Source organism: Typopeltis vanoorti, chromosome 1 (assembly GCF_054136105.1).
Source record: "Typopeltis vanoorti isolate ZY-2024b chromosome 1, IOZ_Tvanoo_1.0, whole genome shotgun sequence".
Taxonomy (NCBI): domain Eukaryota; kingdom Metazoa; phylum Arthropoda; class Arachnida; order Uropygi; family Thelyphonidae; genus Typopeltis; species Typopeltis vanoorti.
The window spans coordinates 149,259,158-149,283,432 of NC_143549.1; the positions used below are offsets into that span (position 1 = coordinate 149,259,158).

The 24,275-nt window shown below is 35.0% G+C and overlaps 1 protein-coding gene across 1 annotated transcript in view; it reads left to right on the forward strand.

The window, feature by feature from the left end:
* LOC150110531 (uncharacterized) overlaps positions 1-21,617 on the forward strand; it is a 247,977-nt gene extending 226,360 nt beyond the window's left edge. Inside the window, exons 9-10 of the mRNA XM_090394585.1 lie at positions 4,958-5,026; positions 21,159-21,617. Coding sequence (XP_090250711.1) covers positions 4,958-5,026; positions 21,159-21,536 — 447 coding nt within the window. The 3' untranslated portion in view covers positions 21,537-21,617. The remainder of the gene's footprint in view (positions 1-4,957; positions 5,027-21,158) is intronic.
* Positions 21,618-24,275: the final 2,658 nt, after the last annotated feature.

Below are 24,275 nucleotides of genomic sequence, written 5' to 3' on the forward strand. Positions count from 1 at the left end.
TTTAGAGTATATGATGATAAGCATGAAAGATATATTTTTCTCCAGTTTTCATGCTGCCTTTATCATCTCTAATTCCTTTTACAGTACTCTTCTCCATTTCTGAGCTTTTTCAGTAGCCTCCAGGCCATTATCATGCAACAACAAAACACACCTGTCTGTGACAAAAGTTCTTCCTTCTACGTGTTAGACATACTGGCCTGTTACAGAGCTATCTCAAGCCCTTCTAAAAGTCGTACCCATCCCGAGGATAATGTGACTAGCCCTATGCCTCCTGGTATATTCTGTGGCTGTAGCTGTGTGTGTTCACTGGGCCGGTTTGCCTTCTTCCAGGAGGAAAAACCCAAGATAAACTGGGAAGAAAAACCCTGCTGTCCATGCCCAAGACCAGGCTAACTTGGCTATGTCTGAGAAAGATCCTTAAGCTCCTCACATCAGCAACGGGAATTGAACCCAGGACACTTCTTTCCCAGGCATATGATTGCAAAACTCATAGCCACTAGGCTAACCACGTGGACACAAGATTTCAATATTTATTCCAAATCGAATTTGGCTGATCTTAAAGTAACTCACTGTAATATATACTTCATTCAGCACTATTTCCAACAATTGGTCCTTGTCACAGTTTGAGAGAATCACCTTCCCTGTTTTGAATTAAGCTTTTTTTATGAGGAATGTTGTGTGTTTCTATCCCAAATTCTGTTGTTTGCTTTTTAGCTTGTAGTAGATCTGCATTTCATGATGATGATGACAGTACTCCTCAAGATAATACCTTCTTCCTCTTGATGTAGTTGTTCAGAAAATTCACAGATAGTTGATTGTTTTGGCCTATGCTGATTGATGAATTTTTGGGAACCCATCCTGCACAAACTTTACTGTAGTTAAGTCTGTTGAGTGTTTCCAAGAATCTTTCTCCTGTTGTCACTATTCAGCACACAGGCTTTTTCAGTATTCTTAGCAGTCATTGGTGTGGAGATCATTCTTGAATCCACTCATTTCTGTTTTAATGAAACAAACACATTGGCTTGCTATACATTTTTAGTGAATTTCTACATTTGTATACCTTCTGCCTGCAACAGTTTGATCACTACATACTGTATGTCTCTGCTACTGAACACATTTGACATGTTCATGCAGTTAATTCAGCAGGACATCTGATTAGTTAAGGTCAGATGCTTTGCTTTAATAATGAAATTTAACATTTGCAGTTACACAAATATTTAGCAGTGAAACCACTTAAAACTAAAATTTAATTAAAATATCACATGCTTTCTGACTTGCTGTCATGTAAATAATTTCATAAAAATTCATTGAAAAATGATGGTTCACTGAATTACAGCTGTCATGTTGGAGGCTTAATGGATTGTATACAGCACTCAGAAAGGATTAAAACAGAATTTAATACTTCCTATATTTCATCTCAGTCATTGAGACATCTTGAGGGATTACAAAAAGACTATGTAACATATACACAAATAACACGCAATACTAAGCCAACCTTAGGAAAAAGAAAACCAGGACGTCCTCTTAAACGATTCAACGATGACTTCTAAGGCCGGAACAGGCCATGTTAGGCCTAAATCCTTGATACGCATGATGATGATGATGACTAAGCCAACCACGTGGGTGACTCTAAAGTCCTATCTAGGTAGAGCGCCCTGTATGGGCGGTTGTAGGTGGCCTGGTATGTAAGCTGGGATCTCTGATAAGTGTTTCCCAAATCTTAGGAAGCTTAATGCAACCATATTTGTTTAGATTTGGTTCGTTCTTGAGAACTGCTATAGATTCTAAAAATAGTCTTTTTTTGAATTTGCTGTGGTGGAGCATGGTGGTTTTTTTCCATGAGATCCTGTGGGTTGTATCCAAGACATGTCATCCAGGCCTGACTGACCATAGCATGGCTGCAGATGTATGACTTGTGTTCCTCTAGGTGGATGGTTGCTGATCTGCCTGTCTGTCCAAAGTATGCCAACTTACAGGAACAGGGTACTTTATAAACTCCAGGCACTGAGAGAGGAACTGATCTTTTGTAGAACAAATAGAAAAGTTTGCGGTGGGGGCTTAAATGCTATGTGTAGGTTGTACTTTTTTAAAATCTTGGCTATTTTTTCCATGTGCCGTGGATGTAGGGTGTGGTGATGGCATTTCTAAACTCTTTATGAAGAGATGGCTGGGGAATGGGGGAGGAACTGATTATTTTTTTAATACTGTGATCGCTGTAGCCATTGGAGAGGAAGGTGTTGTGTATGTGGTCAAGCTCAGTTGCAAGGGTGGTTCCACTGGAACAAAGATTGCAGGCTCTCTTGTTTAGAGTTTTAATAATGCCATATTGTTGAGCAGGGTGTTGGTGGGAGAATTTGTGAATGTATCTGCCTGTGTGCATAGGTTTTCTATATACAGTGAAGGAAAGTGTACCATTAGAAAGGCATGTAACTAAGGTGTTTAGGAAGGGTAATAAACTATTGTTCTTTTCCCTTTCCATCATAAACTGGATTCTTGGATGTAGGCTGTTCAGGTGACTGAGGAAGGAGTCTAACGTGTCTGGGCCATTAGGCCAAATAGAGAACACATCATCCACATATTGTAGCCAAATAGAAGGTTTGAGAGGGGCTGAGTCTATGGCACGTTTTTCAAAATTTTCCATATAAAAATTGGCAACAGGGGGGGTGAGAGGGGGAGAAACCCATGGCAGTTCCCTCTATCTGCTTGTAGATTTTGTTCTTCCAAGAAAAATAACCAGAATTGATGGCAAAGGAAAAGAGATCTAAGATGTCAGATGGAAAAACGTTTTCTAAGAGTATTAAGGTATCAATTAAGGGAATATTGGTAAACAAAATGAGGAGATGTCAAAGCTTACCAATAAGTCTGTGTTATTTAAAGTTAGATTTTCTATTAGGGTTTTAAAATGGGTAGTTTTTTATATAGGATGTGGAAAGTCCAGTGAGGGGGTGGGGATCAGAGAGTTAGCCAGCTGTTTTGACAGTTTGTAGCAAGGTGCATTAGTGGCATCTACTATTGGAAAAAATAGCCAAGATTTTAAAAAAGTACAACCTACACACAGCATTTAAACCCCACTGCAAACTTGCTATCCTTATCCGTTCTACAAAAGATCAGCTCCCTCCTCTCTCAGTGCCTGGAGTTTATAAAGTATCCTGTTCCTGTAAGCTGGCATAGTTTGGACAGACAGGCAGATCAGCAACCGCAACTATGGTCAGTCAGGCCTGGTTGACCATAGTCCAAAATTCAAAAAAGAGAGACTATTTTTAGAATCTGCAGTAGTTCTCAGGAACCAATTAAATCTAAACAAATACGGTTGCATTAAGCTTCCTAAGATTTGAGTAACACTTATCATCAGAGATCCCACCTTACAAACCAGGCCACCTACAACCTTCCATAGAGGGTGCTCCACCTAGATAGGACTTTAGAGTCACCCACGTGGTTGGCTTAGTATTGTGCGTTATTTGTATATATGTTACATTAGTCTTTTTGTAATCCCTCAAGATGTCTCAGTGACTGAGACGAAATATAGGCAGTATTAAATTCTGTTTTAATCCTTTCTGAGTTCTATATATAATCCATTAAGCCTCCAACATGATAGCTGTAATTCAGTGAACTGTCATCTGATCAGCTGTTTTCAATGAATTTATTTAATAAACTGCATTTATTTAACTGTTTTTATAATTCTTCATAAAATAGTTCCGAATATTTTTTTTTTAGAATAGAGCAGCTTCTATTATACATTGGTGTCAAAACCTAAGGACAGCCACTGTTTCTGAAGATTACAACCACAAATTCAGATGAATCAGTTTGTGGCGGTTTGTATAACTGACAATTTCAAGTAGAAAGAAGGTATATATATATTCAGATTTTTGAATCACGCATACAGAAATTAGAATATTTTTCTCCCTTCTTTGGGAAGGGGGGAGTGGGGTCATAGACTCCTATAATATTTAGATAACTTCTATTTGTTTTGAATTTGTTATAATTCGATCATTTACAGAAGTGTATTTTTTTTTATTATTTATTATTAAAGTGGGCCACTCCACTTAAACCTTTTGTTATGTTTGGTCTGCTCAAATATATATAACATATATATATATATGTTATATATGACATTTAATAATGTCTTTTGTACCATTTAACTTCTTTTTTGTTTCTGTTAACACTGATAATATTTATATTGTTTAGTTGTTTTGCTAATTTCAGCCTTTGTTATTATACTTCTTATATTCCATATTAGCTCCCTTTAGAATGTCTGAAATTCTTGATCTTTTGAAGTGAATACTTCAAATTTGTGATTTGAAGCATCTGAGATTTTTACTTAGAAATTTTTTGCCTTATGCAAAACATGTAACCTGGAAAACCAGGATATCTCTCTCAGTCTTAGCCAGTCTGGCTAGGGAGGCCCTACCAGTAGCTAGCTATGTCATAGCTCTTGAGTTCACTGGTGCACACAAGTTACAACTTCATGGTAGAGATACCATCAAGGAGGAAATTCAAAATTATAGTAATAATTCTATGCTTGCCACGTGGAATCTTTCTAGATATTTTGAGGGTTAGATAATTTGGAAAGCCTACTCTTAGAGAAGCTCACACACGGAACATTTCCAACTTATTGTGGGCCTCTGGAAAAGTAGGATAGTGGTCTTTCACTAAATTGTGGGGGGGGGGGGGGTATCTCCTACTGAAAGACCTGCACAAACATCAAACCAGCATGGGATTCCTAGTTAATGTAGAGTCAACTAAAGTTACTCAGTTATGTCATTTTTTTACTTTCTATTGAAGTATTTTTATTAAAGACTAATAGTACTTCTGACATACACACTGTAATCACACTTGTAGTCGAAGGCTAACAGTGTGATTACAGTGCATATATCAGAAACCATCTTTAGGTTTCAATTGTGATAACACACTTTTTTTTTATCATTGTCTCAGATAATTTCCTTTACTTATTTTATAGGTGAAAGGATCACTTTCAAGACTAATGACCAGCTTTATGTTAATGTACCTTAGCTTGAGTTATGAACAGGTGAGCACTTTTTTTTTCTTTTATAACATTTGCACTAAATGTGCTGAATATAATACAGAATCAAAATAATATCTGAATAAACAATACTACTTTTTGAAAACTTAAACATGTATGTTCATTTTTATCATTTTTGCAGTTATATTAGTTAAGATATTGTTTCCTTACATGTTAATGAATGTAGCATATTTCTTGAAAAACATCTTTATAATGAAGATGTTTTTCAGTAAATACAGATTACTTAGTAAAAATGATATTACTCAATTCATAGAATTTTCACTAAACATGTTTGAGCATCTTGAGTAGGATTAAAGATGAAACAGGCACAAGCATTTGTGACTTAGGGATTAGCAATATGGATACATAATCATGAGTTATGACATTGTCTAATTGTAACTGATGACCTGGCAAGGTTCAGTAAAATCTATACATTAAAAAAAAAAAAAAAATTAGTAAATAATAAATAATAGTGGACAGCTATGTTGAGCAACACTACTTTCCACAGCAGAGATAAATAAATCCATTAGATCTGTTTAGATTATGACAATGTAGTAATGCTGCACTAATCTCCTTATACCATCTTATATTTATCTTTTGTATATTGAGGGTGGGGGGAGGTAATAGCATGCTTTTCAGGTCGAGTTTGTTTCATTTCATGGTATATTATGCATTTCTCAAGTTCCTAATGAATAAAGTATAAGATCATCAGATTGGCCAAAGTTGGATAAATCATGAGTGCAAAGGATCTAATAAACACCTGGGAGAGCCAGTGGAAGGAAGCTTGACTTCACAAGATCTAAAAATTAAGAAATGTTCTTGACAGGACAAAATGCATCATGAGAGTTATGAGTCCTAAGTATCTTAGTGATGTGGCCAGAGATTCTTAAGGCTTAATGGATGATCTTATTCTTGAGTTTAGATAGAGTAGTCCTATATTTCTCTATGACTTGATAAAAAATATCACTTAAACTATTAAATAGAAATTTAGAATTTGCATGTTCCATTTCTTGTTGCAACAGAACGTTAATGAAATGTTTATTTTATGTCTTCCTCATTGGCCATTTTCTGTCCACCATCGGAAAAAGGATTCTCCAGAAGTCCTCCATTCAGTCTACATTGACCTTTTCTATTACCACCGAGTTCCCACCATCTCTTTAATCTCATCCTCCAATTTCTCTACATTTCTTAACTATTACAAACCTACTATCAAATTTACATTTGAGCTTTAAAAAATGAAAAACTCCCATTTCTTATGTGTATTGTAAACCTTCACATAGTGGACATTATCTTTGAATAGAGCAGCTTCTATTATACACTGGTGTCAGAAACCTAAGGACAACCACTATTTCTGAAGATTACAACCACAAATTCAGATGAATCAGCTTGTGGCAGTTTGTATAACTGATGATTTCAAGTAGACAGAAGGTATACATTGAAATTTTTGAATCGCATACAGAGGAATCAGAATATTTTTTCTCCCTTCTTTGGGAAGGGGAGGGTCATAGACTCCTATAATATTTAGATAGCTTCTATTTGTTATAATTCAATCATTCTCAATTCTATGAATTGAGAATGTGGTAGCACGCAACAGGATAAAAGGCAAAAGGCCTTCAGACACAACTAAATAAGTTGTGTCTGAAGGAAGCTCTTTTCACAAGGGAATAAAGTTGCAAACTTTACTCCTTCACAAAATATTGAATATCTTGTGATAGCTCAAAGTCATCATCTAGATGATTTCATGCGGGGAAGAATTATTGGAAAGCTTGAAGAAAGTTGCAGAATTACTGATGTTACCAGAGAGTTCGGAATCTCATACAGAATTATATCCAGGCTCTGGGCAGCATTTCAAACCAATAGAATGTGTTCCAGATGCTTGCTAAGAGGTCACCTTTGCTCTACCACAGAGCATGAAGACAGATTTTTGGTTATAACAGCAAAACATAATAGACACACGTGGCAGGTTAACTTGCAAGTCGGCTTCATTCAAGCACAGGTACACAGATTTCTTGTCAAGCTCAAAGTGCTGGAAAAAATGACTGTGATTGGTGAACTATATTGCAATTAAGTTCTTGAACTTCATGTTTGATTGTTCCATGGTGCTGTAAATGAAGAATTCATTTTTATGGATGATAATGCCACAGCGTATCGCACACGAGCAAGGGAGACCAAGGATATTAATTGAATTGAGTGGCCACCACACTCCCCAGATCTCACTCCCATAGAAGACTTTTGAGATGCAATAGAGAAATGCATTGCTGTTTGAAATTCCCTCTCCAGAAAACAAACAAGGCCTTATCCTTGCTCTGAAGGAGAAGTGGGTCAGTTTGTCTTAAGAACTCCTGAATCACTTGGTGATAAGCATGGTACGATGCTGTGAGAGCTGTATTGCAGTTCAGGGTGAACATATTCCATACTGAAATGTCTCTTCACTCAGTTTTTTGTAAGCACTGTACATTAATTCCTTAACTGTATCCTTAGAAAATTTGTAATTTTGCTGAAAACATATTGTAATTTAATTTGTATGAAATTTATAACACATTTTTTGTGTAATATGATTTATTAATATGCTGGCAATAAATTTTTCCACATTTGGCTGTCATTAAAATTTTTCATATACAGGTAAAAATGTAGTTTCTCCTTAGCTTTTGGACACCAGTGTACAAAATGATGTCTGATTCAAGACAGAACTCCATTCTTTAATTTTTTTGTTCTGAATGACTATTCCAAGAAAACAATTGATAGGTTTTTATTTTCGAACACTTCTGCTCCTGATAACTAGAATATCCAATACAAAAACTTCATCATAATACCATACATTGGAAGTCTGTTCCAATTAAAATAGCATCTCTTTTCAAAGATCACATCTTCAGAGTTACTTTTAATTCAATTCGAACTGTTCATATCCTCCTGGGATCCTTAAAGATAGCATACTTTCTACAAATACCTAATAGTTTATAGAATTCCATGGTCATGTGGTTTAGCCTTCGTTAGAACACAAGTTGTAGATTTCAGGTTAGAAAGGAAGAACATGTTGCAGATGTTGAGCATAAAAGAAAAGCCAGATCTAGTTTAGCCATCCATATGTTTAATACCAAACATACAGTTAATTGGAACCTTTCAGCCATACCTTATATAGAATATAGAACTTTTATTCCAGACCTCTGAAGGAATCTGTTACAGTCATCATTTGCACAGATCACTAAATAAAGACCAAGGATTGACACTAAGTGACATGGAAATCTCTCATTAAATCTTTTAACATTAGATATTTTAGCTTCACCAATTTTAGCCTCACATGTGTCTAGCATGAATTTAACTATTTATGTTATAATGGTTTTTCAGCGTTTAATCACAAAGCGATTAAACACTGAAGGAATTTCTTGTATTGATAGTTATTTTGATGTGTCTAATACTGAAGAAGTCACTCATTCCGTTTTAGATATTTAAACTATTATGTATAATTTTTCATGTAATAACTAAAAATTTCTGTTTTATGAATAAATTCATTTTGTAAAATGAACTGAACATTGACAGTCTGTCTATTATTAAAAAAAAAAAACACATATGTCCTTAAAAATGCAGTGCCTCAGCCAGATTGTTTAAGTGGTTAAGATGGTCTCTGGATGTAACTTTGCACTTCACATATTTCATCACAGTGTACTCTCAAATATTTTTTATTCTGTTTTTCTGTAAATAGGTAATACTGCATTAAAATGGAGGTAAACTATGACTAAAGAACAAATTTAAAAGTCGGAGACTTTTTGGGAATCAGCCTACACCATTGAAAGCAATCCCCATATTTTTTACACTCAAAGGATGAATAATGATCCTATCTTGAATAATTTTTGCTGTTACTCATTTATCCTGTATGTGTCTGTAATTTCTCTGTGATTTATCTTATCTTGAAAATATTTCATTTAACTGTAAGCAAAATATTCATAGTAAATTTTTTCTTTGTTACTGTGTTGTGTCAAATCCATTAAACCATCACGTGAGTGTGTCTTACCAAAATACATTCTGTTTGATAGTGACAACTTTGAATTCAAGCTAGTGGAGTCTGTATACAAAATGTGCTGGGAAAAAAGTTCTTTTTTTTTCTTTGTGGAAGAAATCCATAAAGTCATGTAAACAAACTGTGCAACCATTAAATTTATATAAACTTTGGTGAGAAGGTTCACAATTCTGGTCCTAGGTTTTTGTGAACGAAATATCTTCTATTGACTTCAATTTCTGACTTCAAGGAAAGTTTCTGTGAATTTTGACATTCATTAGTGAACAAAAGTTATTCATGGGGATAAGTATACTGTTTGTTATTGACCCAGAACCAAAAGAAGATTTGAATGGGTTATAGCTCATTCATAATTTTTGTTTACTAGAACCAGCATTAACTTAGAAACTACATTGAAACACTACACAATTTGAAGACAGATGTTCTTCTAACATGACAATTTGTATCCTTACATAGGTGCTGCACAATGACCTGAGCATCACTGTCTTTGTTTTCACTTCTGGGCCATCCACCGTACAACACACATTAATTTCATCTGACTTCTGCCTTTTCTCACAATTGAGGAAGCATTTAAGATCGCATCACTTTGTGTCACATGATGAAATTCAGGACAGTGGTGAAGATGTGGTTTCATTACCAAGACTTATTTCTATCATGACAGACCCTTGAAACTTCCTGAACACTGACAGATGTGTACACAGCAACAGTCATAATGTCAAAGAAATAGTATGAAATTGCAGAATACAATTTGAGAAAAGTGCTCATTGTTTTTGCTTTAATTAAATATCTGCTCCCATTATTGGGAAAAAAAATTATAAGAATTTTCAGCATGCCTATGTATATCATATTTTTAAAAAGATTTGTAAACCTCAAAAAAAAAAAAAAGTGCAAGCCAAATTACCCTCATGTGGTCAAAAAGGCTATGGTAGTACTTTATGTAATTAGTAAGGTTTTGTATTTTGCTAATGTTATTACTAGCTTATGAGTAACAATTTTCTTCCAAATTAATCTGTTGTTTATCAGGTCTCCAATATTAACAGATTTTACATTTTGATCTTCTAAGATACTGCAAACTGCATTAATACACCTGGAGTTTGATTTTCCTTCAGATCTTTTCCTGCCATTCTGGAATCAAGCAGTTTTGTTAATCTTCCTTTTTCCATTCTATTTAAGTGATGACTGTGTTATCTTGAATCAACTCTGTGCACACATTCTTGAAACAGTGTGAAGTTCCTTTATGATATCCTCATTTTTTAATACATTTCTGTAAACTGATGATATCTATGCTTTCCAGTCTTTAATCATTTTATTTCCAACATCCAGAATGTATACTGCTAGATTAGTGTTTGGCTAATTTCTCTTTTATTCTATTAAAATTTTATTTAGAATAAAAGGCTCCATACTAGCTTTACTTATTCTGTTATCCATTTCCATATTTAATTTGCCACCTGTGCTAAAAATTGAGGTTATTGAGGAGAGTTAAAGATAATAGTGTGGTAGGAAAGGCTGTCAGCAAATTGCCAAGGTGTGATAATGATGTGATGAAATGGAGAGCAAGAATAATGAATGGTTACTGACCAAGGGAAGGATAATCATTATGGGTGATTTTAATTATGATGATATAGATCAGAATGAAGATATAGCATTTGTGGAATAAGGGAAATTAATGTCTTGAGTTTTTGAGAGAACTATCTTAGGCAGTTCGTAAAAGAGGGCACATGAGAATCAAGAGTCTTAAATCTGATAATTTCATCAAAGGATGTGATTGGGGGCATTAGATTTTCCTCCAGTTACCTTGATGAATGCACGCTACATGTAAAAAAAAAAAAAAAAAAAAAAAAAAAAAAGTCACTAGTGTGAGGCGCCCCCTGTAACATGATGCCATGGGTGAGCACTCGGCTCATTTAGTGCTTCCGCCAGCTCTATACCACACATAGCAAAAACAACTTGCAATTTTTGTTAAATGTTATTAAAAGGCACAGTATTTATTACAATATATTTAGTAAATATATCATCCACGTTTAATAAATACTAATATTAAAATGTGTTTTTATTTTATTTTTTCTACTCACTTCAGCGCCCTTTGAAGAAGGCTCCCCAATGCGATGCATCACTTGCTTACCATGTTAAGCCAGTCCTGCTCTTACATGTGGTTTTCAGTTGACTGGAAACGTTTCACAAACTTAACAGCTGATTACAATTGGTTAGCTGCAATAACTTTCCTAAGCTTATGATCTTTATACACATAACAATACTCACTTCCCCTCCCCTCCCCCCTCAATTCCATCCAGTTCAGGTCTTATACTGGATGAAATTTTCTAGATAAGGGCCAGATTTATCTGAGGATCTTAGCGTGAACACATACTCTTTCTAGAATATCTTTGAATCATAATCTTCAGTACCCTTGAGTTTAAGACCCATTGGTGTCTGATTCAGGTTTCACTGTATTTTCTCCATCACTCTGTCCATTGCCAGGTAGCTGAACTCTCTCACAAACTCTTCATGCTATGGCTTTATATATCATGTCTGTATCTTCTGGCTTGCCCCTTCTCGTTACACTGTCTACTCAGCTCTGCTAATCAAGGTTTTGATGTTTCTTATCCATCCTTTAGATATGTTTTTTAAAAAAAGTTGAGGTTTCTTCTTCCACTTTTCTGTATGATTCTTTATTACCTTTTGCATCCATTCAGTTTACAGAACTTTTATTTTGAATGCCAGGATTCATTTCACAGTCTTTTGACCTCACCGTGCTTATCCATTAACAATGCTTGTAATCGTGTTTCTCAGCATTGTCTTTTCCATGCTTTATTCATAGCCTGTAGGCTTACATTTGCATTTGTTATCCATATTCTTGTCTCCTTTTTACAGTCTGAATTTTGCATCTTGTTTGTCCCTAGATACCTGAAGGTTCCTCACAATGTTGGGTAATTTACAGCCTCCCTCAATGAGTTCTTAACTCCCTGGAGGTCTCAGATAACAATAATAAATACCATCATTTTAGTTTTTTGAGCACTGTTCTTTCAAATTTTTCTTCATCTTTTTTAATAAAGACTATCATCTGCAAATACTAGGTTATTGATTCTTGTACCTTGAACTGAAATTCTATTGATATCTTCCTTCATAGTAACTTGTTTTTATCCAAAAGCATGATAAAGATGCCCATTGGTATTGAGTCTTCTTCCCTCATGCCGATAAATGCTTACAACATACTCTTATCAATTCTGTAAGATTTGAGCACAGCTCATATCACTTTCTAATCTATGCAGTTGAATGCTTTTTTGAGATGACAGCTCAGTCATATATATTTCTTGATTATATAGAGAAACCTGTGGAGAATTCATGACTAAATTTAACACACGTGAACCACAGTAGTAGGGTTTTTTATTGCATAAATATTTCGTCCTAGGTATCTTAGGGCATCATCAGTACAGTATGGCAATACTAGGAATGACAAAAGAAAGAGCGCGTATGTACAAAGGAATCTAAATTGCGTGCAGTAGCACGTTGCGGCCCGAACTTAAATTAAATTAAAATGAATCAAATTACTTAAATTAAATTAAAATTGATTACAGTTAAGTTATTATTTTACACAATTTTGTATGACAATTTCCCATAATTTAGGGATGGCAAGAACATCATTGTGGTTTAGATTTGGTCTGTGGAGTAGGGCTTCAGCACTTTCTTTATATAAACATTCATATTTGTATGAAGATCTGTGTAGAAGTTTTGTCTTTTTCAAATGGATCTTGTGGTTTGGGTTTTCATCTCCGTATTGAGCGAGGCCTGATTTATGCGGTTTGATGAGGCGAATATGGTCTTGATGTTCCGAAATGCGTTTAAAAACTGATCTGCCTGTCTGTCCAAAATAAGAGAGTTTACAGGAGCAAGGAACCTTGTATATGTTACCGCTAAAGCTCGAAAGCCATTAATGTGCACATTACCTAGCTAATCTGCAGATTAACTGATTTGCTCCATTAACGTGCGGAAGCAAGAGTTTTCCACATTTTACCTAGGTAATGTGCACATTAACGGCTTCCGTATCGTTAAAGTTCAAAAGTTTGTTTCTCTCATTTCCTTTCCCTACTCCCCCCCCCCTCTTTCCCTCCACCTTCAGTTTGGTTTCGCCAGTGTCTTGTCGTCGCCGGTTGTTTTTATTTCTCATAATTTGCATCGGCTGCTAGTGCGTAGCATAGCTAATTAATTTTCTTAATTGTAATAATATTTTGAACCGTTTGATTCTTTGTATTATAGTTTTTTAATTGATTGATTCTATCAACTAATTTGTTGATTGTTTGATTGCATTAACTTGATTCTTTAGATATTGAAAAATAAATAAATAACATTATGTTAATTTAAGCCTACAGAAACGTTGCTGTTGTTCCAGCAAAGATCTTATTTTCACTTTAACGAGTGCTTAGTAGGTAATTTGCAGATTACCTAGGTAATTTGAGAAATCAAACAATTTTCGGCACGTTAACGGATCGCCCTAGTTAATCTGCACAATACCTAGATAATCTGTAGAATAACTGATTTCTGCACTTTAGCGGTAACATATACACCAGGTAGTAACATAGGTGAAAGTTTGTCTTTAGGCGAGGGTAACAAGTTTTTGATCTGGTTGATGGGTTTGTAGGTGGCAACAAGATTGTATTTCTTCATAATTTTCGAGAGCCATTTGGAGATGCCTTTGATATATGGTATGGGAATCCTATGGGGTTGTTCTTGTCTAGGTTGAAGTACGGAGAAATTGCTGATGATTTTTTGATTTGTTTTGAGATTATAACCATTTAGAGTGGCTTTATTTTTGATTATTTCCAATTCTTGTTTTAGAGAATCCTCGGAAGAGCATAATCTGTGTGCTCTGGTTACCAATGATTTAATGATTCCAAATTTTTGATAGGGATAATGAGCTGAAGTATTGTGAATGTAGCGGCCTGAAAATGTCGGTTTGCGATAGACAGAGGTGGAGATGGAACCGTCTTCTTTTCTTTGGATGTATAAATCCAGAAAGGGGATGCCTTTTGGGGATTCTCTTTCTAATGTAAATCCGATGCGAGGATGAAGAAGGTTAATTTTTTTTTTCTAAAAACTGAAGTAGCTCTTGTTCGGAATGACTCCAGACTGCAAAGATATCATCGACATATCAAAGCCAGAGTTTTGGTTTGGATTTGAATGCGAGGATTTTTTCTTCTAGATGTTCTATAAACAGATCTACTAAGTTGGGTGACAAGGGAGACCTCATTGCTGTTCCCTCCTCTTGCTTGTAGATTTCCATGTGAAATAACCAGAAGTGATAACAAATTTGAAAAGTTCAACAATGTCCGACGGAAATTTTTGATTTAATAGGACTACAGTTTCTTTGTGGGGGATATTGGTGAAGAGAGAGACGATGTCGAAGCTAATTAGCATGTCTGTTGTCAGCAATTGAATGTCTTTTATTTTGGTGTGAAAATCTGTGGAGTTTTTTATTTGAATGGCCTATGTGGGGATGGAGAAGGTTTTATAAAAATTTTGATAACTTGTAAGTCGGGCTGCTATTTGAATCAACAACAGGTCTGAGTGGGAGGTTGTTTTTGTGAAGCTTGGGTAAACCGTATATTCTCGAAGGGCTAGCATGGTATGTTTTGAGTTTTTTTAAAGTTTCTTCATCTAACGACGTTGTTTCATCGAGCAGCTTGTTCAGTTTCTTCAACTGTCTTTTTGTGGGATCATAGTCCAGTTTTGCATAAGTACTTCCGTCTCAGAGTAGTAGGTTCATATTTCGGTCATATGAAACAGTATCAAGAACCACTGTAGTATTTCCTTTGTCGGCTCTGGTGATGATTATGTTTTAAGGAGGTAAGAGCTTTCAATTCTGATGGTGGAATGTTTAGAATTGAAGGTTTGGCAACAAAAATTATTTTTGCTATTTCAAAATAAAGTTTGTTGGCTTCAATACTGGGGAGGTGCTTGATGTTTCTTTCAGTGTTGTGTATGAAATCTATATATGGGAGATGTTTCAATCCCCACATAGGCCATTCAACCTCTTCAAATAAAAAACTCCACAGATTTTCACACCAAAATAAAAGACATTCAACTGCTGACAACAGACATGCTAATTAGTTTCGACATCGTCTCTCTCTTCACCAATATCCCTCATAAAGGAACTGTAGTCCTATTAAATCAAAAATTTCCGTCGGACATTTTTTGAACTTTTCAAATTTGTTATCACTTCTGATTATTTCACATGGAAATCTACAAGCAAGAGGAGGGAACAGCAACGGGGTCTTCCTTGTCACCCAACTTGGTAGATCTGTTTATAGAACATCTAGAAGAAAAAATCCTTGCATTCAAACCCAAACCAAAACTCTGGCTTCGATATGTCGATGATATCTTTGCAGTCTGGAGTCATTCCGAACAAGAGCTACTTCAGTTTTTAGAAAAAATCAACCTTCTTCATCCTTGCATCGGATTTACATTAGAAAGAGAATCCCCACAAGGCATCCCCTTTCTGGATTTACACATCCAAAGAAAAGAAGACGGTTCCATTTCCACCTCTGTGTATCGCAAACCGACATTTTCAGGCCGCTACATTCACAATACTTCAGCTCATTATCCCTATCAAAAATTTGGCATCATTAAATCATTGGTAACCAGAGCACACAGATTATGCTCCTCCAAGGATTCTCTAAAACAAGAATTGGAAATATTCAAAAACACAGCCACTCTAAATGGTTATAATCTCAAAATAACTCAAAAAATCATCAGCAATTTCTCCGCACTTCAACCTAGACAAGAACAACCATATAGGATTCCCATACCTATATCAAAGGCATCTCTGAACGGCTCTCGAAAATTATGAAGAAATACAATCTTGCTGCCGCCTACAAACCTATCAACCAGATCCAAAACTTGTTACCCTCACCTAATGACAAACTTTCACCTATGTTACTACCTGGTGTATATTAGATTCCTTGCTCCTGTAAACTCTCTTATTTTGGACAGACAGGCAGATCAGTTTTTAAATGCATTTCTGAACATCAAGACCATATTCGCCTCATCAAACTGCATAAATCAGGCCTCACTCAACACGGAGTTGAAAACCCAAACCACAAGATCCATTGGTAAAAGACAAAACTTCTACACAGATCTTCATATAAATATGAATGTTTATATAAAGAAAGTGCTGAAGCCCTACTCCACAGACTAAATCTAAACTGCAATGATGTTCTTGCCATCCCTAAAGTGTGGGAAATTGTCATACAAAATTGTGTAAAGTAATAACTTAACTCTGATTAATTGTAATTTAATTCATTTTAATTTAAGTTCAGGCCATCCAAATTGTGTGCCACTGCACGCAATTTGGATTCCTTTGTACATACGTGCCCTTTCTTTTGTCATTCCTAGTTATTGCCGTACTGTACTGATGATGTCCTAAGATACCTAGGATGAAATATTTACTTAATAAAAAACCTACTACTGTGGTTCACATGTGTTAAATTTAGTCATATATATTTCTGTTTTTCTGTAGAATTTTCTCTGCAGTTAAGTACAATATATCAACTATTAATATTAAGATTAACTGCAGAGAAAACTCTACAGAAGAACAGAAATATATATGACTAAATTTAACACATGTGAACCACAGTAGTAGGTTTTTTATTAGGTAAATATTTCATCCTAGGTATCTTAGGACATCATCAGTACAGTATGGCAATGTCTTTATAACTTGAAATAATAATCTCAAAATTATTATTCATTAGGTATCAAATAACTTCATTACTTACCTGCGTTGCTAGTACAGTCAATTTTTTCTTATATTTTATATAACAAGAACTTACATTTGATCTCTTGTATTTACATAAGTACTTTGTAAAATCTGTAGAGAAAAATAAGTTTTTTTTGGTATAATTTAACTTTCATTCTTTCTTGGCATTTAGGAGGAGGGGGAAACTAACACATGTATCATCTGCAGTATAAAAGAATTTTTTTACACGTAAGTTTCTGTGGTTTAGCAACTGTGGGACGTTTTTGGTATTGACCACATTATAATATAAATAAGGAATCTAATAAAAAGTAAGCAATTAAAACCTGACAAGTTTCACACGCTGTAAGGCTAGTGGTACATAAACGTTTTACACAACAGAAGCCTGTTAACAATGAATTACACATATTAGATAGTTTTGATATCTTCACAACTGTTAAATATAATTGATAAGCCAGAATACAAATGGTAAATTCGTTACTGTATGCACGTTGGAACATTGCTAATTGTTGCTATCATTCTGTGGTATATTGCATACTAAATCCTAGGTGGGTGGCAGTTAAATTTTTGATGAAGTAGACCATACCTGATGTGAAATTAAGCCTTGATTTTTATTGCATTGTGTAGGGCTCCTAAGCATTTGCGAGGCTTCTTTAAATTTTCTTGTAAAACAGTTACGATCAATATATGATATTTTTGTTTGTTGTCAGAATACTTGATGGCCAATGGTGGTTGTGTGGAATGCCAGGCCTGATTTATACTCTCTTCTCTTTTCAACATCTTTTACTTGTTCAGACATGCAGATCTCTCTTGACCTTTCTGTCTGGCCTGTATAACAAATGTCACAAGAACAATGAATCTCATAGATGCCTGGTTTTTTTCATGGGGTAATGTGGAGGTTTTGGTGGATGTAGGAACCTTGATATTTTTTGTAAAAGTAAAAAAAGTCACTTTATGTTGTACTCACAGAACACAGCCATGTTGTCTGTGACATTCTTGATGTAAGGCAGCATGATTACATTCTTGAAATCTTGTTTCTGTAAGGATTTGCAGGAGATGTATTAAGAAGTTTTTTTGATTGTCAATTAAAAGGAATGAAGAACTGTACTACCTTAAACAGAACCTCGCATTTAATGATTTTTAAACCCAGGATGATCGTAACTGTTTTACAAGAAAATTTAAAGAAGCTTCGCAAATGCTTAGGATCCCTACACAATGCAATAAAAATGGAGGCTTAATTTTACATGAAGTATGGTCTGCTTTCATCAAAAATTTAACTTCCACAGACCTAGGATATAGCATGCATGATACCACAGAACGTGATAGCAACAACTAGCGGTGTTCCAACATGCATACACTAATGAATTTAGCATTTGTATTCTGGTTTATCAATTATATTTAACAGTTGTGAAGTTATCAAAAACATCTAATATGTGTAATTAATTATTAATAGGCTTTGGTTCTGTAAAACTTATGTACCACTATCCCTGATGAAGGCTAATGACATATGAAATTTGTCAGAGATTAATTGATTATTTTTACTAAACTCCTTATTTATGTTGTAATGCAATCTCAATACCAAAAAACTTCCCACAGAATTTTTTTTTTTCCCAGACATTATTTTTTTTATCTGAATAACTAATCCTGTACAAGCACATATAAGTCCAGCCATAGGAGGTGGTCCCTAAGAGCTCTCTAAAAATTCACTTTGGTTCATGAAAAGGTTGTTTCTTCTTGTTGTATTTTCTGTTGATATTTCCATCGTCATCACTGTTTATCAAAAGTATTTTAGCAACTGGCTTTACATTTGCAGAACAATTTTTCATATTCTCAATGATATGTTATTCCTTTCTTAAAATAAATATACATAATAAATAACGGAAAAACTCACGTAGAAATATTATTTAATAGTATAATTTTCGCCTGTGTGTCACAGGCATCTTCAGTACAATTAGGCACAAAAATTAAACACTAACTGACAATTCCAAAAAGCGCCACCTAAGTAGCTGGCGTAAGATAACTAAAAAGGTCAATAACTTTCCTTAAAAAAAAAAAAAAAAAAAAAAATTTAATACAATAAAAAGTTAGGAAAGATTAGCTGATTTGTAAAGTACTATCTCCCATAAAGGGGATAGACGTAAGCCGTCGGATCTGTTTAAGTTAGGAGAATGAAGTAGAGTTTCACATGCTTCTTTATAAAGGCGTTCCATGAGAAACTGACTTTTGTGAAGAACTTTTGTCTTTCTCCAATGAACTCTGTGTCTAGTGAAGATGGCATGTTCTGCAAGTCCAGACTTTTCAGGTTTAAAGTATTCAATATAAGATTGGTGTTCTTCTAGCCGAATGGAGGCAGATCTTCCCGTTTGTCCGAAATAACATAATCCACAAGAACACGGAATCTGGTAGACACCTGGATCCAGGTGTCTAGATCCAGGTGTCTACCAGATTCCGTGTTCTTGTGGATTATGTTATTTCGGACAAACGGGAAGATCTGCCTCCATTCGGCTAGAAGAACACCAATCTTATATTGAATACTTTAAACCTGAAAAGTCTGGGCTTGCAGAACATGCCATCTTCACTAGACACAGAGTTCATTGGAGAAAGACAAAAGTTCTTCACACAAGTCAGTTTCTCATGGAACGCCTTTATAAAGAAGCATGTGAAACTCTACTTCATTCTCCTAACTTAAACAGATCCGACGGCTTACGTCTATCCCCTTTATGGGAGATAGTACTTTACAAATCAGCTAATCTTTCCTAACTTTTTATTGTATTAATTTTTTTTTTTTTTTTTAAGGAAAGTTATTGACCTTTTTAGTTATCTTACACCAGGTACTTAGGTGGCGCTTTTTGGAATTGTCAGTTAGTGTTTAATTTTTGTGCCTAATTGTACTGAAGATGCCTGTGACACACAGGCGAAAATTATACTATTAAATAATATTTCTACGTGAGTTTTTCCGTTATTTATTATGTATAGTTATGTCTACTCACGGTTTACCTCTTTTAAAACTTATTAAAATAAATATGCCATACAGCCTACAACATACTCTCATTATACGTTTTTGCATGTACATGGTTTCATTATTATGATACGCAAAGACTATTGCAGTTTCCTATCGTAGGTGTGGAATATATGCAGTTTTGGCACATGCACCTTGTTAACTGGCTCCCAGTCCACTATGCTCAGTGTTCATTTTGTGTCCCTACTGCCTTATCAGTCTATGCAGCATTGTCTGTTTCTTTAAAAATCTTTTGAGCAAGTTTGACAAGAGAAAAAAAACTAAGGAAACTAAGTGAAGAGAAGAATGTGAATTATGACCAAGTGAAGAAAAGACCTAGGAAATCCCATTCTTCAGTGGTGAAGTTGCATTGACATTCAGAAGGCTACAGGATTGAGTGATTCTATAGTGGTAATGGCTGATGCAATTTCCATGAGTGCTCAGTCATCCACGAATATTAGTGTGACCAAAGTAATGAAATCTCAACGTCATGAGAAAATGGAAAGGATGTTGGCTTTATGGATGGTGCATCAGAACCAGCAACATGCCTTTCGCTGGAGTGGTCATACGAGAGAATGCAAAAGATTTGTATGAAGATCTTATGAAAGATGAAAAGCAACAGACACCTTTTGCTGGAGGTTGCTATGCCTTCCACAGTCTTAATGTGACTGGTAAGGCTGCAGCTGCAGATCACATTGCCACTGAAAAAGTTCATAAATTTCTCTTCAAAGCAAAGATAGCAGAAGGAGGTTACACATCGAGAAATTATAATCAGAAGTTGAAAACTGCAAATCGGTTTCAATTCAGAGATTCTTGAAAAAGTAGCCTTCAGCCTCTGAGTCTTCAGCATGCTAGCTGAAGAAGATGTGGTTAAAATGTTTTAGTTGTGAAAATAAAGAAATACTTTAATAGTGATTTGCTTTATATGTACTGAATATTTTCATTTACTACTCTTAGGCCTTAATATTCATGACAAATAGGTGCATTTTTCTATAACGTTAATCTTTAAAGATTGGTATGTCACTCGCTTGGGAACCCAAACACAACCACTAGTGTTTTTGTGATAATCATAAAAATAAATAAATTAGGCAAGGATATCAGCATCTCATTTTTATTTTATTTTTCAAATGAAATTTTCTGTTCAGAATAATTGTCTTTTATGAAACTGCTGCTATAAGCAGTTCATATACTTCCACATTCATGTACAGTTAGTTGAATTATCTCTATAATGGTACACAAACGTGTGTTATGAATGCACTTTTTATGATTGTTTACAATTGTCTCGTTATTGTTTTAATAGTCATTTATAATTTATCTGTTTCTTAGCTCTTTGTATTAGTGGTGTGATGACATAAAAATTTTCTTTTTCTGTTTATTTTTGCAGAAAACATTGTTTAATATTTCTGATAAAGATTGTGAAAAGGAGAATAATTATTACCGTTGTAAATCAGAAGATTACAAACAAGAAACAGAGCATATGGAAAATATAGAGTGTATAAAAAATGAAATTAAAGTGGACCTTTTAACTGAGACTAAACCTAGTGTGACTTACATGGAAATAGTCAAAAAGGAAAAGTGTGATAATGAAATTCAGATTCAAAATAATATACTCGAACAGGAAACAGGTAACAGTCTAACTGACTGTTTCATAAAGGACTTGAAAGCAGCAATACAGAAGATTATTGAACCAGAAAGCACATCAAATGATGGTTATGACAGTGATGTTATAGTTTTAACAGAACAAAATAAACTGTTTTTTTGAATAGAAGCATTTATCCAGACAGTTGAAAATTAATCATGATATGTATGTGCAATTTTGAATCAATAAATCTGTGGAATATTTTATGCTCTGTTGTATCTTTTCAATGCTTAACATTGTCATTATTTAATCTAGATAATGTGATTTTCTTTTTCTAATTATTCAAAGAAAAACTTGAGTTTATGCTATACAAAGAATGGTGAGTTAATGTGACTGTTTATTTGTTTAATAATAATAATAATAATAAAGTGATTGTACATTTGCAAAACTATGTTGCTCTGTTACCAGGGCTTGAAAAATTTGTGCTGACTCTCCAGTCAGGCAAATATGTCATTAGTCAGGTGTCAACCTGAGTTGCATGATATATCATAATCACATGATTCGATCATGGACATGGTCAATTTGTAAGCTTTTGTTAATGCTATAGTTACTTTTCATCCTCTAACTACCAATATAAATGTAAATGTTAACTTATGTCAGTGTTTTGAGTCTATGAAACTGAAAGAAAAAACTTATGCATTTTATCAGTAACACATTTATCATTTATTTATTAATGAAATAAACATGATTATTTTCACATGATTTCAGTTCTAACACTTATATAAATGATTAAAGACATCTATGAAAAAAAAAAAAAAAGTCAAAGAATTTCTTCTGTGCTATCATAAACAAATGTTGAGGTGAAAATGTCAGAATCAACATATACTCACAAAAATAAAATCCCCTTAGGTCTACACACATATTTAACTATATTGGTGGTTTTACTGAATTTTTATGTATCTCTGACAGAGCCAATATGGCTGGTGATATCCAGATATGATGCAGTGGTAACTGAGAAAACATTTGGAAAATAGGTTATGTTTTTAGAATAAATATTGAAACATTTTTTTTCTTGAGAGAGAATTAAAAATTTAATACTTCTTTTCAAGTTTTCATATCCACAATTAACGGTTCAGATTCTCCCTATTCCATCACTGTACAAAATATGCCAGTTATTGCTATTCAACTCTTTTTAACATTACTGTACTGCTGATTAGCTGGTAACTTTGCATTATGCGTGAGCACTCGAAAAATTGTTGATCCTTGTTTATACTATTTTTTCGTAATCATATTCCATTACAACAAAATGGTGATAATCAACAGAACAGTTGTCTTTGTGATGACCAGCATGCCATGCCACAATAAGTAAGGTAAAAATACACTACTTGGGAAGAAGTCAATGGGCACTCCTATGGGCATGGTGCCGTGTAACGAGTCAAGTGTTTGTAGCAGGTATAAATTGAAAGAATATGATGCTCCCAAGTCAGTACAACTGTGTCTGGGTAAAATGACTGTGAGAAGAGAACTAACAGAGTTTGAGAGAGGTGTTGTGATAGGATGTCATGTTGCAGGCCTATCTTTTTTTTTAAGTAGTTGACAAATTGGGCCATCCCAGGTCAACAGTCAGTGATACCATACTGAAATGGAAGTGTAGGGAGCCAACTGCAATTGCTACCTGCAGTAGATGACCCACCACATTCACTAAACATGACCCTAGGGTGCTATGAAGGATAACGTGTAAAAACTGCTATGTGTCACTGACATGCTGAATGCAGAGTTCCAGGCATTTACTGGAACACAAATCTGCACAAAAAAATTAACTGAATGTTACCCAAACCAACATGCAGCATCAACTTCAGTGGTGCAGAGGCATCTACTGTGGGACGTGGAAGCTTAGAAAGCTGTGTTATGGAGCAAACAAATCATGCTACACCTTCTAACAAACTGATGGATGGGTGTGGCAGATCCCTGTTGAACATTCTTTTCAGATTGCATAACACCAACTATGAAATTCTGAGGTGGCGATGTGATGGTATGTTCCTGTTTTTCCTGGTTTAGCCTCTGACATCTGTTTGTGGTGCCACAAACATTGAACTCCAAGAGGTATCTGAACATTCTGGACAGTGCAGTACTTATTACTTTCAGCAACACCATGCACCGTGTTATATGACTGCACCGGTGACTGTGTGGTTTGTGGACATGAACATCTCCACAGAGACCTGATCTCAACCCTATTGACTATCTGTGGGTTGAACTGGAGTTGGGTGAGGTCAAGGGACGTCTATCTATAACAGTCTGAGACCTCATTACATGCCTACTGGAAGAATGAGCCAAAATTCCCATTTATTGCTATTGTATGCTTGTGAAGAGTATGCCCCGTAGGATTGCTGCAATCATCACAATGAAAGGAGGTCTTACATCTTACTAAGGTAGGTGCTATGGTTGTTTGTTCCTCACACTGTGGTGTCTATTGACTTCTTTCCAAGCTGTGTGTGTGTGTGTGTGTGTGTGTGTACACACATGCACGCAAGGGGATACCCAAAAATAACAAATCTGAACTTGTTGCGCACTCATTTTCATGATGTCTAGTGGCATCATCTAATTATGGATGATGCTGCTAGACATCATGAGTGCGCAGTTTTTCATGCACCAATCTGGCAAGTGCCATCATCCTGTGTGAACTGGTTTGTTGTTGTTCTGGCTGCTTTTTTGTTAGTGCTTACAAGCAAGTTTGCTGATTTTATGATGGCTGATCACAAGAAAAAGAGTTTGCATGGAATTTTATTTTCTTTTGGATAAAACTGCAGCTGAAACTATTGTTATGTTTTGGCAAGCCTTTAAGGATGACACTTTAGGTAGCACTAAGGACTATGAGTAATTTTCCTGTGTCAAAAATGGGGATATGTCAGTTGAAGACTTGAT